Source organism: Rhinopithecus roxellana, chromosome 13, assembly GCF_007565055.1.
Source record: "Rhinopithecus roxellana isolate Shanxi Qingling chromosome 13, ASM756505v1, whole genome shotgun sequence".
In the NCBI taxonomy this organism is placed as follows: Eukaryota; Metazoa; Chordata; class Mammalia; order Primates; family Cercopithecidae; genus Rhinopithecus; species Rhinopithecus roxellana.
Genome location: NC_044561.1, coordinates 44,634,352 through 44,653,574, shown reverse-complemented (window position 1 = coordinate 44,653,574; position 19,223 = coordinate 44,634,352). Strand labels below are relative to the sequence as shown.

Sequence of the window (19,223 nt, the reverse complement as noted above, 5' to 3'; positions counted from 1 at the left end):
GCCTAAAGGCACTTGAAAGGGAAAGAGAATCCAGCCAGGCTTGTGAAGGCCACGGCACGGCACTCAGTGACAGCGCCTCCCATGGGCTCACGCTCAAGGCCTGTGGGAGGGCAAGTGTACCGGGGAGGGGCCGGGCCACAGGGGCCAGGTGGCACAGTAGTCAGGGCCTCAGTTCCCCAACCTGTCACGTGGGGGCAGGCCCAGGGCGCCAGGCTTTCTGTTTTTCCAGTGAAGGCAGGAAGCCCCATTTTTCTATGAACCTTCTGAATTTCTAAATGAAGAAAACGAATTTCAAAAACAATGTCAACATGGTATGAGGCAAACCAAGTATCACTGCAGACATATTCAGTTCTGAAGCTACCAGTGTGCAGCGTCCGGCTTCGGCTACGGATTCGAATCCCCGGGTTCCATAACCACAGACCGCTTTGTAATCATCAACTGACCAGACGTCCCCCAGCCAGCGCAGCAGCCCTTTCTGAAACTTCTGAAACTCCTCCTGGGCACCTTTACTTACTGGAATTTTCAACGCTCCTGTGAAGCTGATGGCGGCCGTGCCACTCCCACCGTCCCCGGGGAGAATGACCACGTGGTTCGGGTGGATGGAGCCCTTCCCATCTGAGAGCAGCAGGCACTGCATCTCGGGGTCCTGGAGGCAAACCCATTGGGAACAAAAGGGAAAGGTGTTACCAGCCGGGCAGTCTGGGTGAAGTGGGGCCAGGCTTCCTAATGACAAGGGTGCCTGGTGGCTCTCTCTTCCACTGCCTTGGAGACATCCTGGGTGACATTCCCACCTGGCCACTGCGTTAGAATGATTAGCATTCATGCATTTTCATGAACAGCTAGGTACACAGATCCTCGGAACCAGAAATTCTAGGAATCTATTTGCAAAAAATAATTTGAAAAGTAAAAAAATACGTATAAAGTAAAATGGATGTCACATCATTGAGAAAAATTAGAAAATTCAAATACATCCATACGAATGACATCTCGCAAAAAAAAAGGTTGGGAGATTTTAATGACAGGAAAATGCTTATGACACATTAAATAACATCATTCAAAACTGCATGTCATTATAACCTTAAATAATGTTTAAATATCGACATCTATAACTAGGCAACTATAGGCTCTATTTCTAGAAAGAAAGCAACTAAAATCTAAGCCAAAAATGCTTGTCACTGAGTGGTAGAATTATGTGTAATTTTTATCAAAATGCTAATAAGAACTTCTTTACATGCTTGTGTACTTTTTAGGAGCTCACAATGGCCATATATGACCAGAAACATTATTTCAAAATACACCTATTCCGATATTTATGAATTCTGATCGTCCAGATGTTCCTAAAGGACAAAGTGTACATCCATTAAAGCAAAGAAGAGTGATCCCCAACCTAGAGTGGGATTTCAAGTCAGAGCAAGGATAACATAAAAATAATGTTAGCCTGGGCCACACAGTAAGACCTCATCTCTAGGGGAAAAAAAATAGTGGAATGTGGTGGTATGTGCTTATAGTCCTAACTGCTCTGGAGGCTGAGGCAGGAGGATCACTTGGGCCCAGGAGGCTGAGGCTGCAGTGAGCTGTGATTGTGGGCTGTACTTCAGCCTGGGCAAGAAAATGATGAAAATAAAATAAAAATGTTCTTCATGAATGAACTATGAGGTTCAAGGTCTTACAAAGAAATGCTTCTATGTATCTCAGACCTTTCACAAAATCAAACAGCCTTGTGGTACTTATCTCACTATAACCTGTTGTAAGTTGGACTAAAAATGTAGTTTAATTAAAAAAAAAATGAAAATGGTAATGTATTCCACATTCCCCTGCCCCTTGATACTTATAATTCTCTTCCAGTGGAAAAAAGAAATGTGGAAACCGGGTGGCAGGTGGGACTGAGTGCAGCCCAGTGTGGGCACCCAGCGGGTGGCCTCGGGGGCAGCTCAGTATCTACATCCCCCAGGAAGCCAGGCTTCACGGCTAGGACTCTGGCATGGAGAGCGGGTCTCTGATGAAGATACTCACATGTGGCCACATAGTCAGGTGCTCTGGAATGAAGATGACAAGCCTGAGTGCAAATGCCTAACATGCATGATGATAATTCCATCACGGCATGTGAAAACAAAGAATGGCGACTGAGTTTCCGAATAAACTTTTCTCTCATGAGTTCTGCTAATCGTCCAGTTTAGAAAACTGAATCAGTAATGCTCTACTGTGGCTAAACACTGGAATCTTCTGTGGGGGGCTTTGAGAAGCCCCGAATTCCCCCAGCCCAGCTGAAGCAGTCCCTGGGGCAGCCCCAGGCGAGTTCCACTCATAGCAAGCTGAGGGCTACAGGACTTCGCAGGCTGTTCTGTAGGAAACAGGCTTAAGCAGTGGGTGAAATGCAACCAGCTGGAGAAAAGTGAAGTGGAAAGAAGCCGCTTAGGCAGGAGAAGCGCACCCTCTGACCCACAGAGAAGTGACTGCAGGTCGACACAGAAGATCTACCTGGCCTCAGGTAGGACCCAGATGCCCAAGGGCCACTCACCGCCCTTGCAGGATTTGTGAAGTGCTCCAGGGTCCACTTGCTGGGCTGGTTTAAAGCCACAGACACAGACCCTCTGCTCCTTATCTAAGCAGCAAGCCCCCTAGACAGACAGAAGGCTGTTTCTGCTGAGAACAGGCCCTGTGCTCACACCCACTCATCTTAAACAGGACTTGCAGCCCCCATGCCCCAGTTGTTTGCTTCTGGAGGAGATGGGAAAGAAAGTGTGGGGCCATGGCTGGTTTTCCAAAACAAACAGGGGGGCTGCTGCTGCCTCCTCCTTACATAGCAAACAAGAAGCCACTGGGTGGACCAAGACAAGGCTGGAGGCCAAGAGGCACCTCTGCCTCTAAACCAGCAGTTTCCAGTCTGTGTCCCAAGAGCCCCAGATGGGATCTGTGGAGCCCCCGGCGGGTGTGGGGGCTTCTGTGGCCAGTGCACTCCACGCTTAGGGCTTACACTTTCAAAGAGAAAAGGGCTCCCTCTGCTGATGCACACACACACACACACACACACACGCACAACAAAAATCCACACAGATGCGCACGGGGGGACTGTGTACTGATAACCACTCTATCTAAAAATGCTAAGCTCAGCCCACTAACCGATGCTGTCTGCAGCTTCCCTTAAGAAAGGCCATCGCAGAGAGATTTGTGGAGTCCCCACTTAGCGTGCAAAGTGCACGGCGGAGTCACATTCCACCTCCAAATACCCACTCCACGCTCATGCCATGTTTGGTGGGCCCAACAGTTCTTGAGCCACAGTCAATCAGAAGGATCCTCAGAGATGTCAAGGAGGAAAAGTGACAAGTGACTACAGGGACGGCAAGTGCGACCGTCCCCAAAACAATCCTCTAAAATGCCCACAGGGACTTGTGGGCTCGCCACATGGCCAAGTGATAGCAGAGCCTCGTTCTCTTTCCCACATTTGCTCCCCATCCCGCAGCTTTCTTTACACGTCTCTTCACGAGGCCACTGAGAAAGTGCCTGCCATGTGACATTATTTAGCAGCTGTCTGAAAAGGAGTGGAGGTCAGGGGCCCAGTGGTCACTCTGGGAAAGGGGACATCCAGGGTGTCCAGCCAACCTTGCGGGGCACTCTCCCCACTGACCCCGACCCAAATGCAACGGCAGGCCTGCCGAAAGGGGGCGCCATGCAAGTGTGGCCAGCACGCGCCCGGTCGTGGTCATCTGAAGCATCACCCTCAGCCTGAAACAAGGCCTGCCAGTGCCTTTACTTATGTAACTGGCTCCTTGACGGCAAGTTCATAAACAGCCTTTCTTAGAAGGGCCGGAAAAGGAAAGAGAGAAGCTATACTCAGAAGCTAGGGCTAGTTTTATGGGTCAGTTACTACACCAGAAGAAAGGGCCTGTGGTCTTGATTCAGAACAGGTGGCCTTATCATCAGAGAGGGGCCACAGTCTTTTGGACACTGATTGGGACATGATTTGTTTAAATGTGAATTCAGAAGTACAGATTTTAAAGCATTTTGGTTGAATTAGTCACTGCCTGCGATCTCCTTAAAATCCAAGAACCCAGATGCATGAGATATCATTTTTCCCTTTTCTAATATTTCAGCCACCACAAATAAATTTCCCCAGTCAATAAAAAAGTGAGACGCATGTTTAGTACATTAATCCTTTAAGCCACTTGATTTAAAAGGTAGGGAGAGCAGCCCCTCACACATGCCGGAGGGGGCCCTCTCCCAGAGGAGGCCCTGTGTCTGTAGAAGGTTAAACCTGATTTAGAGGCTGGGTGTGGTGGCTCACACCTGTAATCCCAGCACTTTGGGAGGCTGAGGTGGGTGGATCACCTGAGGTCAGGAGTTCACGACCAGCCTGGCCAACATGGTGAAATCCCATCTCTACTAAAAAATATAAAATTCAGCCAGGGGTAGTGGTGGGTGCCTGTAATCCCAGCCACTCGGGAGGCTGAGGCAGGAGAATCACTTGAACCCAGGAGGCGGAGGTTGCAGTGAGCCGAGACTGTGCCACTGCACTCCAGACTGGGCGACAGGGTAAGACCTTGTCTCAAAACAAAACAAACAAAACAAAACAAAACAAAAACCCTGATTTAGACAGAGAACAGCTTATAACTTCAATGATTAAACTCAAATTTAAAATGCCTGCTGTGTCTTGGTGTGGTCAGCTAAGCAGCAGCAACGTGAGGAGCTTCTACAAGGATCGAGGACGGGAAGTGTAGGGGACAGGAGGCTCAGGTGCCAGGGGTGGGCACAGCCTGCACTGAGGGGTCCCCACTACTGCAGAGGACAAGGCAGATTAACTTAGCATTTCTGTGTCCCAAATTCCTCATCTGTGACATGGGGGAAGGGGAGATGCCTCTTTCTGTTACCTGCTTCTCCCTTACCTTTTCTTGGTCACATGATGTCAGTTTTCTGTGTGCACCTTATGTGGCCAACCCACCATGTGCCCCTCACCCTGACATCTTCTGTGCTCAGGCACCTGCAGACTCTCCCTCCAGTCTCTCACAGCTTTGTTCCAACACTATCTGCCTAGGGAAGCCTACCCCAAGGCCAGCTGAAAACAGAGCCTGCTCAGCCTGTCTTCCTTGTACTTGGCACCGCTTGGGGGACGTCTCTGCTTGCTTTCCGTCTGCACCAGCACCACCCCCAACACCTGGGATAGTGCCTGGGACATTGAAAGCTGCGGAGCTGCTGAATGAATGAATTGGTTAAGTGTAAAATCCAAAGAAAGCCAATAAGGGCAAACTCAAATTTTACTGAAGAAATTCAATGAGACCTAATTTTTTTAAGACCTGGATGTTTGTGACACATGTCACATAGGCAGAAGGACAGAGAGCTGACGAGGCTCAAAGGAATTTTCCTGCAGCTCCGACATTCTAGGAAGTGTGTATGACTTACCAGAGGCCTGTTCTTTTCGGTCTTCAAGATTTGCTTCTGGAGACTCAATCTGTTTGTACCATTCTCAGAGCCTTTTGAGTGCTGGGGAAAAAAAAAGTTTCATTAGAGCAATACTGATTCAACAGCTAGAAATTAAACCTGGCTTTACTGTAGCAAGGATACTTACTATCGTCCCAAAAAAGCTACCAAGAGGACATAAGACAATTGATTTAAACAGAGTAATCGTTGGTCTCAACACTCCAGACTCTCAGATAATAGAATGTGAAAATCAAATCCTCTCTTGAAGGAAGGGCTAAGACAGAGGTGTAACCAAATGTAAAAACATCCATTACCTTTTCTTAACGGGTGTGAGGTGAGATTGTTGCAACGGTTTTGAAATGAAAAGGCACAGAAGCATCTTTCCCTTTAACATGTGAGGAGCACCTGCCCTCCCTAGGTCAGCCGATTGCTTCTGCAGAAGAAAACCTTCTCTATGGAAGCAGAGTGTGGCTTGCTCAACAGCCCCAGAATGTGCACCTGCCGCTAGGGGGTAGGGATGTGGAAGGACTGCGCTGAGAGTGCCAAACCTCAAAATCATTTCCAAATTATCTCCTGTTACCAAGTGAAAAGTGAAGAAATGAAGGCAGTTTCTTGGGCACTAGAATAAACGTAGCATTTCCTAATCATTATTTCTATAGGGTTCTATGTAGAACCCCTTTTGAAGATAATTAATGGTATAAAAATAATTGTTGAAATTCTCTAATGGTAAAATTTCATTTTCTTTAAGAAATAGTCTAAGCAAACTTCCTTTAAAATAAGGAATTAGTCTGTACTTAGAAAGATGTTATTCATTCACTCTAGTATAAATTATAACAAAACGATTTCTAAGGCTTAGAGAGGCCCAGGCGATTTAGATTTCTGGCACTAGTGCTGGGTCCGTTTGAGAAGAAAAAACCACCAGGCTTGCACGCTACTTATGAGATCTGCAAGTAGAGATCTATGAGGCCTCCACACGGCGGGAAACATGGGGAAGACAGAGCATGGGTTAAACTTCGTTCAGATGGACAGTTAGATCCCACCCTTTACATTTCGAGGCATTTCCCCTGAAAAGGTTTCTGAAGGTTAAGAAAAACTATTGATCTTATTACCTGAAAATGTAACAAAATATCTTTAAAAATACATTTGTTTTGTGCTCAGATGGAGCACAAAGCCTGCCAGGCTAGGGGTGATGATCTGGCCGGTTCATTCTCTGACCGTTCCAGGCAGAAGCAGAGATGGGCTCCTGCTCCCCAGCATGTGGGCCCCCCACAGTGTGCAGAGGCCACCAGCATTACCTGGGCCCTCTTCTTTCTGCTTTTCAGCCAGGAACGTGGGTGCTCGGGCAAAGCCTATCTTACAATTCCTTTTCAAAAGTTTGATGTGGTCAGCTAAGCAGAAATAATATTAGGAAATGCTAGGAAGTCTCCTGAAAGGGAAGCAGCCTGTCCCTAATTTCCTTTCCCTCCTTCCTGCTGGCTGGAATACAGATGTAATGGCCAGAGCTCCAGCAGCCACTGACCAATCATTCACTCATTCATTCAACAAATAATTATTAAGCATCAACTCTGTGCCAGGCACTGTTCTAATTGGTTGGAATATATCACCTTTGGCATGAAGCCATGCACAGGGGAACAACGAAAAGACAAGAGGTGTCTGTGTCCCTGACACTGAACACACACACCCCACATCATCCTGGGCTGGCTCTCTCTAGATTTGTTGAATAGAATAGGTAAATACCTTCCAATCTTGTTTTAGTCACTGCCTGTGGGCTTTTCTATTGCTTGCTGCTGAACACAACCCCAACTAATATGAAGATATTAATAAGAAGCATTAATTTTGGCACAACTGTTACAGGGTTTTGGACCCAATGAGGTCCTAGATTAGGGCACAAAATAGATATTCTAAACCTAAGTAACCTAGAAATCAAATATAAATCAAAAGAACAAGTCCCCATGGCTCTTCAATAGCACAGGGCAGAAGCATAAAGAGACACATTCTTATTAGCATCCTCAGACTCAAGGCAAATGGTCAAGAATTGAATACTCTCTTTCATATTAATTGTGATTCATCTGAAACAAAAACTAATTAGAAAAATCAAATCTGGATCCGATCAAGGTTTCCAGTTTACAGGAGATACAGGGGATAGAGGAAAACGTGAAACACACCCCAGGCACAAGGTCAGCAAAGCCTCAAATGTGGGAAACTTGGCAGAAAAAAATGACCATTTTTTATTTTGACAAAAACAATTCAAAGGAGAATAACACCAAACCAAAAAACCCAACACTGAGGTCTTATAAATTAGAAGAGGCTCAAGAGGCATATTAAATTCACCAATCACAAGGAGTGGACCTTGCCTAGGCCTTGCTTAAACACGGTGCAAAATCATTTATGAGACAATCAGCAGATCTGACCACTGAGTAGTTGTGTGGTAACAGAAAGGATTATAGATTTAAAACATTTATAATAGCATTGTTGAGACAGAATTCACATACTGTACCATTCACTTATTTAATGTTCACGATTCAGTGGTTTTTAATTCAGAGTTTTGCAACCATCACTACAATTTGAGAACATTTTCATCACCTTCAAAAAATCCCATACCCATTCGCAGTCATACTTCCTTTCTTCCCACCCTAGTGCCTGACAACCACTCATCTCCTTTCTGTCTCTAGGTTTGCCTATTCTGGACATTTCATATGAATGAAATCATATAACATGTGACCTTTTGTGACTGGTTTCTTCTGCTTAGCATGTTTTTTGATGCTACTGTAAATGAAATAGCCTTAGTTTCATCTTTGGATTGTTGATTGCTAGTTTATAGAAATACAACTGATTTTTGTATACTGGTCTTGTTTCCTGCAACCTTGCTAACTTGTTAATTCACTCTAACCATGTTTTTTGAGGACTCCTTATGATTTTCTATATAAAAGGTCATGTCATCTGCAAAGAGAAGTAGTCTTACTTCTTGTCCAATCTGCATGCCGTTTATATCCTTTTCTTGCCTAACTGTCCTGCCTGCAGTACAATGGTAAATAGAAGTGGCAAGAGCAGGCCTCCTCGTCTTGCTCCTGATCTCAGGGGGAAAGCACCCGCTTCACCATTAAGCTCCGAGGTGTGGGTTTTATTAGATGCCTTTAGTCAGGTTAAGGAAGTTGCTTTCTGTTCTAGTTTGTTGAGTGTTTTCACTTGAAAGGGTGTTGGATTTTGTCCAATGTTTTTCCTGCTTATACTGAGCTGATCATGCAGCTTTTGTCCTTCATCCATTAATATGGAGTATTACATTAACATTACCTGTTAAACCAATTGTGTATTCCTGGGATAAATCCCACTTGATCATGGTATATAATCCTTTTGTAGGTGGCTGAATTCAGGTTGCTGGTATTGAGTTTTGAATCTACACTCACAAAAGATACTGGTGTACAGTTTTCTTAAGAGGTTTTAGTCTTTTGTTATTATGACAATACCTCATAGAATGAATTAGGAAGTTTCCCCCTACCTTTATTTTTTTAAAAAGTTTGTGAGCAATTAGTATTAACTCTTCTTTCAACGTTTGGCAGAATTTACTAGTAAACCCATCTGGTCCTGGGCTTTTCTTTGAGTGAAATTTTTAAATTAACAATTCAACTTCTTTACTTGTTTTAGATCTATTCAGATTTTCTCTCTCTCTTGAGTCAGTTTTGGTAGTTTCTGTCCTTCTATGAATTTTTCTATTTATTCTAAGTTTTCTAATTTGTTGGCATATAGTTCCCGCATAATCTACTTTATTTCGGTAAAGGTGGCAGAAATGCCACCTTTCCTGGTCCTGATTTTGGTTATTTGAGTCTTCCTTTATTCTTGGTCAGTCTAGGTGCAGAATGATCAATTTTGTTGATCTTTCCAAAGAACCAACTTTCGATTTCAATGAGTTTTTTCCTACTATTTTTCTATTCTTTGCCATTGGTTTTTAAGTGTGATAATGGTATATTACATTTTGTTTCACATAAAAGGGTCCTTATATTTTGGAAACATACTGAAGTAGTCAGAGACAAAATATTAAGATGATTGTTATTTGCTTGCAAAATACATCAGCAGGAGGTGGGAAGGGGCGGTATTAGAAGGGGCGTTGATAGAGTCAGATTGGCCAACTGTTGGAAACCTGGGTGATGGGGTACAGAAGGGTTCATTATACTGTTATTTTTACCTTTTTATATGTTTAAAGTCTCCATAACAAAAACTTTGAAATATTGGAAAAAATGAGAACTTCATCCTAAAAATAACACTTCCACATGGGAACTTCCCAGAACAAGTTAGCATATCTGAAATCTCTTACAAATGCATTTTGCTCCCATTTGTGATAAAGGGAAGATACTACAGAAAGACAGCAGCAGTTGGGACATTGGCCAAACTGCCCTCAGCTCCCTCAGGAAGGCCTGTGACAAGGGTCTTGTCAGTGTCCTGCACAGAGCAGGTAACATTCCTGCAGGAAAAAGAACTTTGGGGCTGTTTGCAGAAGCTGATGAAATATCCCCAGATATCAGTCATCTCTCCCTCTGCGACCAGCCAACACGGAGAGGAAAGAGGACGAGAAGCTGTTTCTCTGGACCACCTGCCCCATGGCACGTCGGGGACACCTGGGATCTCAGTGAACTGCTCAGAGAAGATTTGAACAAAAAGAATGAAACACAGGCTCCAGCCCCAAACTCATACACACAAAGAGCAGAAGCAAGGCCTCTCGCTTAGATCTCAGTGAACTACTTGGAGAGGATTTGAACGGGGACAATGAAACACAGGCTTCAGCCCAAACTCGTACGTACAAGGAGCAGAAGCAAGGCCTCTCGCTTAGATGCGTTCTCATGTTCCTAAAAGCTGTGTGTGAGGAAGACCCGCCCTCCCCCAAGCCCCCTGCACGCCTGCTTCCTGTCCTCAGGCCGGCTGTCCCTGAGTGGGAAAAGCTCTTCTTAGAAGGCAGAAGATGTTCCAGGGTGGAAGGTGTGTGCCGAAGTTCTCCCCAGTCTCGAGACGGGTGGTCCAGGCAGCTTTAAGCTACTTCACAGCACAACTGTACAAGCTTGGAAATTGAAATTCATGCTCGTAGCAGGAACACAGCTTTTAAAAACATTTTAAAATATCAACTCTAGTTTTAAAAACATCATATGGTGTTTGGCCTTCCTGAAGGCACTGGTTTTCAACCTTCATTTTGTTTGCTTTTGTCATCAAGTATGAGAACCCTTCTTTCCATATGAATCACACCCAGGAGCCCGGTGTATTAAAACACAGAAAGAGGACTCTGGCTCCCTCTTCTGCACGAGGCCAAGTGGTGCTCGGGGGCCTGGGACCCAGAGATGATCCAGGCCGGAGGGGCTCACACCTTTCTGTGAGGGTGACAGAGATTGACCAGATGAACTGGTGAGGATTTCACATGGGGTGACATGGAGCCACTGGGCTGTGTTATGCAGGGGCTGATGTGCTCTGACATCTGTTTCAAGAAAGTCTCTGCAAGAGAGGTGTGAAGAAGAGATTCTGGGGAGCAAAGTGCATCGTTCTAGGAAGCTGATGAGCAGTGGCTCGGAGGAGAGCTGACGGTGGAGACGGGGACCAGGGTGTGATGAGCAGTGGCTCGGGGGAGAGCTGACGGTGGAGACGGGGACCAGGGTGTGATGAGCAGTGGCTCGGGGGAGAGCTGACGGTGAAGACGGGGACCAGGGTGTGATGAGCAGTGGCTCGGGGGAGAGCTGACGGTGGAGACGGGGACCAGGGTGTGATGAGCAGTGGCTCGGGGGAGAGCTGACGGTGGAGACGGGGACCAGGGTGTGATGAGCAGTGGCTTGGGAGAGAGCTGATGGTGGAGACGGGGACCACGGTGGTAGAGGTGAAGGAGGTGAGAGTGTTTCCATTCCACACCCCCCCACAGAGCAGAACTGACAGAACATGGTCAAGGATGGGGTGCGGGGCTGAAGGGGCATCAGCTGGCTTCTCAGGTCTGGCCTGTCCACAGGGTGGATAGCAGCTTCCTGACTGAGATGGGGGATGCTGGGGGATCGGCGTGTTCAGGGGTAAAATCAAGAGATCTCTGGTCGTGTTAAGTCTGATGGACACCCAGACATCTCTGTGGGAAGGTTGAGTGGTGGTGAAATCTCAGATTGTGGAGTTCAGGGGAGGGGTCACTCTGGGGACAGCATGGGGACTCGACGTCAATGCACCTGGGGGGGCTAAAAGGCCCGGGCGTGCTCTCCTGCAGTGAGCAGGCAGACAAGGACAGAGGAGGCCATGAAGCAGCCTGGGGGCACCCCCACATCTGGGGTCTGACACTCGGCACAGATGTGACTAGCATGTTAGCCCTGGGAGGGGAGCCTTTCCCAGAGGGAGGGAAGCATCAGGTCAGATGTGGGTGACAGGTCCAGCAGGGTGAGGCCGGAGAGCTGACCTCCCCATGTGGCCAGGTGATGTTGCTGGGACCTGGATGGGCTGTTACCATGGGGTGACAGTGGCCTGCAGAGAGGAGGGATGTCATGCCAGTGGAGATGGGGAGTGGGGCAGCTGGGAGCAGGCATGAGAGCCAGAGGGACTTCCTTCCAAGACAGCCATCAATACTACATGAGTGTGCCAGGAATGATATTTGGGCAGGGGGTGTGTCTGCAGGTGGGAAAGGCCAGTGGTGACTGGCCGTGGGCAGAGGCAGCTAGGGCAGGGCTCGTTCACAGCAGCTGACACGATCAGCAATCTTGCCTGCAGGCCTACGCTGGCTGAGCTGGGCAGGGGTATAGAAGGGAAGGAATGGCGTGCTGGGCAGACCTCTCAGCCACCTGAGATGGGTAGCCACCAACTTAAGTGATAGCAGCCAGCTGACACGTGTATTTTTCCTCAGTCACACTGAGGCCCCCGGGGAAGCCAGGAGGTCTCCACTCCTGAGGCCTGGCCAGGACCCAGCCTTTGGTTTCCCTTAGCATGAAGCCCTCCATCTGGACGGCATCGAACCTCTTGTCTGGGTTTTGTTGATAAGGTTATTACCAGCAAAACCCAGAACAGAATATTCTCTGTTCCTAGAACTGCCAATATTTTGAGGGTGGGACTTCTGTCTACCCTGTGTGTTTCTGTCTGACACCACAAAGGCAGGAGCAGGCTAGGGAAGTGGTCAGAACACTTGGCGAACTGTACACTGTTCTAGAAAAGGACAAGAAAACAGGGTCCTTACCGTCAGCAGGGTGGAGGAGCACCTGACGTCCTTCGGATCTGAAAGAGTAAACATGAGTCCAGGCTGAGCAGGTCCACCACCACGGCAATGCCAAGTAAGCTACGGGACTCCAGGGCAGGGCAACATGGGAGCACCGGCGGTGAAACTGGACCATATGCGGGATTCACGTTAAATGAGTGGATTTGAGCTGCTCGTGCCACAAAAACAAAAGCGGGCAGCTGTGAGTGCAATGGCTGTTAACTGTTAACTTGCTTCGCTTTACTAGTGACCTTTTTACTATCTCTATGTATCTGTAACACCACGTTGTATACCTTAAATATACATAATAAGATTTAATAAAACACAAGATGCCATCTGATACCTTTACTAAATTGGCATTCATTTCAGAAAAAAGCCATCGCCATAGCATGGCAGGTGAGGGCAAGGGCACAGCTTGGCTGGCCCACCAGTGACCCCACACACGCCCCTGCCTGTCCCCAGTCACCCGGCCTGGCAGCCCACTTGTGTGCAAGGTGGGTATGGCAGATCACCGCCAGCCAATGCCAACACTGTGAACATGAACGCTACTTTAAATATGGAAAATACTTCCCAGCGTGGCCAATAATCACAAGCAGAGCATGCAGACGCCGTGTGGACAAGCCCATGATTCACATTCAGAGGACAAGCCCCAGAAGGAAAGCAAAACCAGGAAAAGCACAGCAGGGGAGCGAGGCTGGAAGAATGTCTGTAATGAGGTACTTCACGTTACGAAATTCATTAGAAATAAAAATGAGTGGAGATAAAACATCCATCTTGATATGGAACAAACATCTTTATGTAAACGCCAGGAAGGGAGGAAACTTGAAAAGGAACAGAACTAGAAGTGAAGCTTCAGCTTGTCCTTTACAGACACCAGCGACCTGCCCTGAGCAACATGGGAACCCAGAGTCAGACCCCAGGCCTCTAGGTGCCACGGGAAACCAGCCCTACTGCTTCTCGCTCCATCTCTGCAGCCCCCTCTGACTGCCCAGCACCTTTATCACCTTGGATGAAACTGGTTACTGGCTTGCAACCCAAACTGAGCTCCAGGGCTGCAGGCTTCCCATGGCCAAGTCCATTCCCACACAACACAGGGTGACGTCATGGAGAGGCACGCAGCCACCGAGCACACTCCTGCTGGCCTCGAGGCCCCGCCCATGCCATAGGGCCAGGTGGGTCTGCACCCAGAGGTCTGCGGCTGGCTGCGGGGTATGCTGCCCTCTTGTCCTGGGCACAGCCCACAGGGCGAGGCCACTGTCCAAGGACACATGGTCGGCATGCTGGGCAGTCTCAATGGTCCACCTGTGATGTGCGGTCACCAATTTAAAGGACATCAGCCAACTCACCCCATTTGTATCCACTCACAGTGTGATGCCCCCAGGGGCAAGCCAGGGGGTCCCCCTGATATGGCTCTTCCAGGACTTTCACTTTGAGAGACTTGAGCACACATGTCCCTTGGCTGGGATACATCTGAGAACAGCTTCATAAAGGAGACTTAAGAGAGGCCTGAGAAGGGAGCAGGGGACGCCCTGTCCTTTGGGGCTCACCCTGGGCAGGAGACAGGAGTGAAGGCGTAGCAGAGAAAGCCATATCCTCTGCTGATCGCAAGAATGGTGCGTCTGATGCCTTTAGTACCTGCCCAGGGTCGGTGATTCGGGACCAGGAGGGGCAGAAACAAACCAAGGGGCGCTTGATGTTTTCTCCCTATCTGCAAAGAGCTCCTGTTCTCAGACTCAGCATCCAGCCACTGTTGTCACAGCTGGTCTCATCATTCAGACACAGTGCACCTCCCAGGCACTAGGGGAAAGAGTGTCAGACAGATTCCCTGGGCACGAGGTTCTGGTAGCTTGGTTTTGTTTGGCTAGAGATGAAGCATGCAGCCCTCCTGTAGGTGAGCGGGCCCGTGGCCAGAGAGGACCCAGCGACAGGGGGCATCTGGCTCATTGCTATCTGCCCATGTTGGATCAGGGAGGCTTATTCACAAGAGCCAAGCTCTCTCCGCTTACAGAGACCAGCATCAATACAGGGCCCCGAATGCCTGGAGCGGGCGCTGAGGTGCCGGCCACTGAGCAAGCTCCTTTCCCTTCCACACATCCTCTTCTCCCCAGAGCCAGCCCCTTTCCAGTCGAGGAAGAGAACAGAAGGCTCCGTGGACTCTACCCTCAGGCAGGAGACACCCAGGGGCCCCTGTGCGCTAACAGAGAGGCACATTGTCCTCTGGGTGACTGGTGTCTCAAACACCTGGACAGCAGGGGCACAGAACTCCAGGTTCTAGGAATCAGAGCGGAGAAAAACCGGTGGTAGAATCGGCCTTTCTCAGAACTGCAGTGACACACCAGTCAGAGCTGACAGCCACAAGTTGGCCCACTGGTGAGGGAGCCAGAGCCAGAGCCCCACCCATCCCACAAGGTCCCTGCTCAGGCTGTCCAGGGTGTGGCCAAAGGCTTCCTCAGCCTCTGCAGAAGAGGGAAAAGGGGAGCTGAGTGCAGCCCGGGGCCCCCACTCTCTGCTCACAGCAATGGGTGTGTGTCTGAACATTCCTCATCTGAATGTTTGTTTCCATTTTCACCAACATGGAAGTGTGAGGTGAGAGTCTCCGAACTTGCAGAGTGGCCGGATGATGGTTATCTTAAAAATTCAAAGGTTACCTTTGCAAGACACAAAAAGTGAGCAACTAAATGGAATATGGATTAACTTCTGCATGCAGAGTTGAAGTCATACACAACGCCCAGCATGGCTGGAGGAAGCTCGCTCTGAGTGTCCCTACCTGGCAGGCAGCAGGAGGGAGCTGTCTCCTGCCGTATGGTTTCACTGTGCTTTAAACTCAATCAAAGAACTAAGTGTTGAGTGCAGCTCATCAGAATGGCTTGCAGGATTCGAGCCCCTGTCATGTGACCGCTGGGGCCACCCGGGTGTCTCTATTCTTGCTGTAACTGTCCTGAGTCGTCTTAGCACCAGAGCCTGACGGATCTCTACTTCAAAAATCAATTTCAAATTCAGTTAAATCAAAAGTTTGCTATTGAATCTGAAATGGAATAAGGGATTTGATTTTCCAAGAGATACCTTTTACCCAGTTAAGATATTAAGTAAGTCTTTTATAACACTGTCCAAGATATATCTTGTCAGAAGGCAAAGAGCTGACTGGGTCCAATTCAGGTTTTGGTGGCAAGAAGGGCGTGAGAGGGAACAGCCTGTGGGAAAATGGAAGACTCCCAGGCACGAACACCTGATGCTGAGGCAAGGGAGGGCAGGAGGACGGGAGGAAGGAATGTAGACATGGGTCACTCCAGAAATTGGGGGAGAGTAGAAAATCCAGCAAGACCAGGAGAGAACCGGCTCCCCAAGGAAGTCTCCCTGACAAGAAGAGCGCTGAGGCGGCCATGGGCAAACAGGGCGCTAGGCCACGCAGCTCTCACACTCACCCCTGAGGCCCACCCGAGCAGGGAAACTCGAGGCCTCCCTTGGTGGGTGGTCTCCAAGGCCACGTGCACTTACGTTCAATGAGGAAGAGAAAGCACACTATCCCCATGGCTGCCACGATGGCCCCAGGCACAACGAAGGACAGGCCCCAGCACGTGGACACCCAGTAGCCAGCGATCAACGACCCCAAGATGTTGCCTACGGAGGTGTGGGAGTTCCAGACCCCCATAATCAAACCTCTCCTGCAACACAACAAAACAGAAGACAGAAGATGGAGCTGAGAAGCTGAAACGAGTCCAGCAGTGCAGGGCGCAGCGGCGCCTGTAAAGTAGGCAGTCAGTGCAGCATCAGTGAGGACCGTGCAGACTCGGCTTCCGTGGCATGCAGGACTCCCGATGCTCACGAGAGCTGATCTGTTTATGTGGCCTCAGGCTGTGCCATCACCCATTCCACCTGTCGCTCTGAGCGCATTTTGTACTCAAGAAGAAAGAGGCCTTTCCCTGAAAGTCTTGGAAGGCCTGAAATTAAAATTTGTGCCTCTACAATCAATTAATACAGTAACTTGATGAACTGTCATTTGAACAAAACTCATGGAGGTACACACCAGGTGAATGAGGCACAGTATCTAAGACTTAAGACTTGATGACGCCGGTGTTCCTGTTTTAGCTTCTGCATCTTGTTTGGTATCTTCCACCACAAATAAGCCTTTGGCCTGGCTGAGCTGAATTTTACACAGCCACTTACAAATAAATCTGGACTCGCCAGAGGCTGGGTCCCAGCTCTGCTACTTTGGTGCTGTGTGCTGGGTGACTCAGGTCGGGACTTCCCAAACTCCCATGTTAACATGCAGCTTCGGCTTCAAAAGGCCTGGGGCAGGGTCCTGGACTCGGCATCTCCCACAACACCCGGGAGGCCAGATGCAGCTGTCAGAGGAGCCGTCGAGTGACACAGACTCCACTGGGCACACAGTGGGAGGGAGGAGCTCCCCTGTCTCATGGGACACAGGCCATTTGAATTTCAGCAATTCAAGCCTCAGAGGTTTCAGCCATCTTATTTTAAAGAGGATACTAAAGTGTTTTTGCTGTAATCAGTCTACAGAAAAACTCAAAGTAAAATGGTCTAGTTTTCATCTGCTATTGGAAACAGGGCTGCTTCTCCTCACCTTCCTTTTCCAAACCAGTTGCTGAGGCAGGTGACGACGCTGGGCCAGCCGGTGGTCTGCACCAGCCCGTTGATGACCTGCGGGAGAGGCCAAAGGAGAGACTGACTCACGGGAAGCAGGCCTGGGAGAGCGCCGCAGGGAGGCGCACAGGGCTTGCCCTGCTCACACAAAGAAGGGGATATGACAGCCAGAGATGGACTGTCAATTGTATATTTATATACAGTTTAAACTACATATGTATTTTTAAACCATGTATACAGGTATCCATACATTTTTTTTTTTTTTTTTTTTTGAGACGGAGTCTCGCTCTGTCGCCCGGGCTGAAGTGCAGTGGCCGGTTCTCAGCTCACCGCAAGCTCCGCCTCCCGGGTTTACGCCATTCTCCCGTCTCAGCCTCCGACTAGCTGGGACTACAGGCGCCCGCCACCTCGCCTGGCTAGTTTTTTGTGTTTTTTAGTAGAGACGGGGTTTCACTGTGTTAGCCAGGATGGTCTCGATCTCCTGACCTCGTGATCCGCCCGTCTCGGCCTCCCAAAGTGCTGGGATTACAGGCTTGAGCCACCGCGCCCGGCCACATTTTTCAAAATAAAAGTGATGCATGTCTATTGTGGAAATTTTAGAATAAGTAGAGAAAAGCAAGGAAGGAAAACCCAGGCAGAACCCACCACCAGGAGATCACACCTCACGACAGTGTGGGGCCAAGCTTTACAGTCTCTTTTTGAATCTAAAAACTTCATAGAAAGAGGCTAGGTGCAGTGGCTCATGCCTGTAATCCTAGCACTTTGGGAGGCCGAGGCGAGAGGATCTCTTGAGTTCAGGAATTTGAGACCAGCCTGGGCAACATAGAGACCCCCTTGTCTACAAAAAATTAAAAATTAGCCAGGTGTGGTGGTGCACATCTGTGGTCCAAACTACTCAAGAAGCTGAGGTGGGAGGATTGCTTGAGCCGCCTGGGAGGTCAAGGCTGTAGTGAGCTGTGATTGCACCACTGCACTCCAGCCTGGGCAACACAGTAAGGCCCCATCTCAAAAAATAAATAAATGCAAACTTTTTAAAGAGAGAAAAGCTTTCTTCTCTTTATAGAACTGTTTATAGAATTGTACGATAAACATGGCTTGTGAATTGCATGTTTCCCCTCACCAGGCCATGGAGAAGGTACTGTTGTTCATCATTCTCTGGAATGAACAGAGCCTTGACTTCACGTCTGGACAAAGTATCTCCTTCTAAAGAATCCCTGACTTGAGTTTCATGAAGGGACTTGGGGAATGTATTGCTGAGGACGCTCTAGCATCCCGAGACTCGGGGGTGGCTTTACAAGATTGCAGGAAACCAGGGTCAGCCTGGCATCTCTGACAACCTCACTGCACTAAGCCAGCTCTCTAGAGCAGGGTCCCCAACCCAGGGCCAGCCTGGCACCTCTGACCACCTCACTGCAGTAAGCCAGCTCTCCAGAGCAGGGTCCCCAACCCCGGGCACAGACTAGTCCTAATCCATGGCCTGTTAGGAACCAGGCCACACTGTAGGAGGTGAGTGGCGGGAGAGCGAGCATTGCCACCTGAGCTCCACCTCCCATCAGATCAGTGGGGGCATTAGATTCTTATAGGAGCGCGAACCTGTTGTGAACTGCACATGCCAGGGATCTAGCTTGTGTGCTCCTTATGAGAATCGAATGCCTGATGACCTGAGGGGGAGCAGTTTCATCCCCAAACCATCCTCCTCTCCCCAACCCTGGTCCCCGGTGGAAAGATCGTCTTAAACAAAACTGGTCCCTGGTGCCAAAAAGGTTGGGAACTGCTGCTCTAGAAGATGCCTGGGAGCCGCTGGTCTACCTGTTGCTGCCTCTGGGCTGACCGGGCTGGGCCTTCACTCCAGAAACATGCTGGGACTCTGGAAAATGGTTTTCTCCTCCCTTCTAATTTTCTATATTACTACACAAGTGTGAACTGCTTTTGTAATTAAAATAGCCAAACTTTTCAAGTGTTACGGCAAAATCTTCAAAGCAAAATTAAATACAGTTTGCCTTGATGGTTTTAAGCATTC

The 19,223-nt window shown here is 48.6% G+C and overlaps 1 protein-coding gene across 10 annotated transcripts in view; it reads right to left on the bottom strand.

Moving 5' to 3' along the window:
- The window catches only part of SLC37A1 (solute carrier family 37 member 1), a 65,372-nt gene that overhangs the window by 21,344 nt on the left and 24,805 nt on the right, over positions 1-19,223 (bottom strand). For all 10 annotated transcript variants that reach the window (XR_004052533.1, XM_030914028.1, XM_010383183.2 and 7 more), the window contains 5 exons: positions 17,184-17,260; positions 16,097-16,263; positions 12,584-12,621; positions 5,395-5,475; positions 515-646 (listed from right to left, as the gene is read on the bottom strand). Coding sequence is in view for 9 of the 10 variants with exons in the window: in XM_030914028.1 (XP_030769888.1) it covers positions 515-646; positions 5,395-5,475; positions 12,584-12,621; positions 16,097-16,263; positions 17,184-17,260 (495 nt within the window). In the remaining variant the exon portion in view is untranslated. The remainder of the gene's footprint in view (positions 1-514; positions 647-5,394; positions 5,476-12,583; positions 12,622-16,096; positions 16,264-17,183; positions 17,261-19,223) is intronic.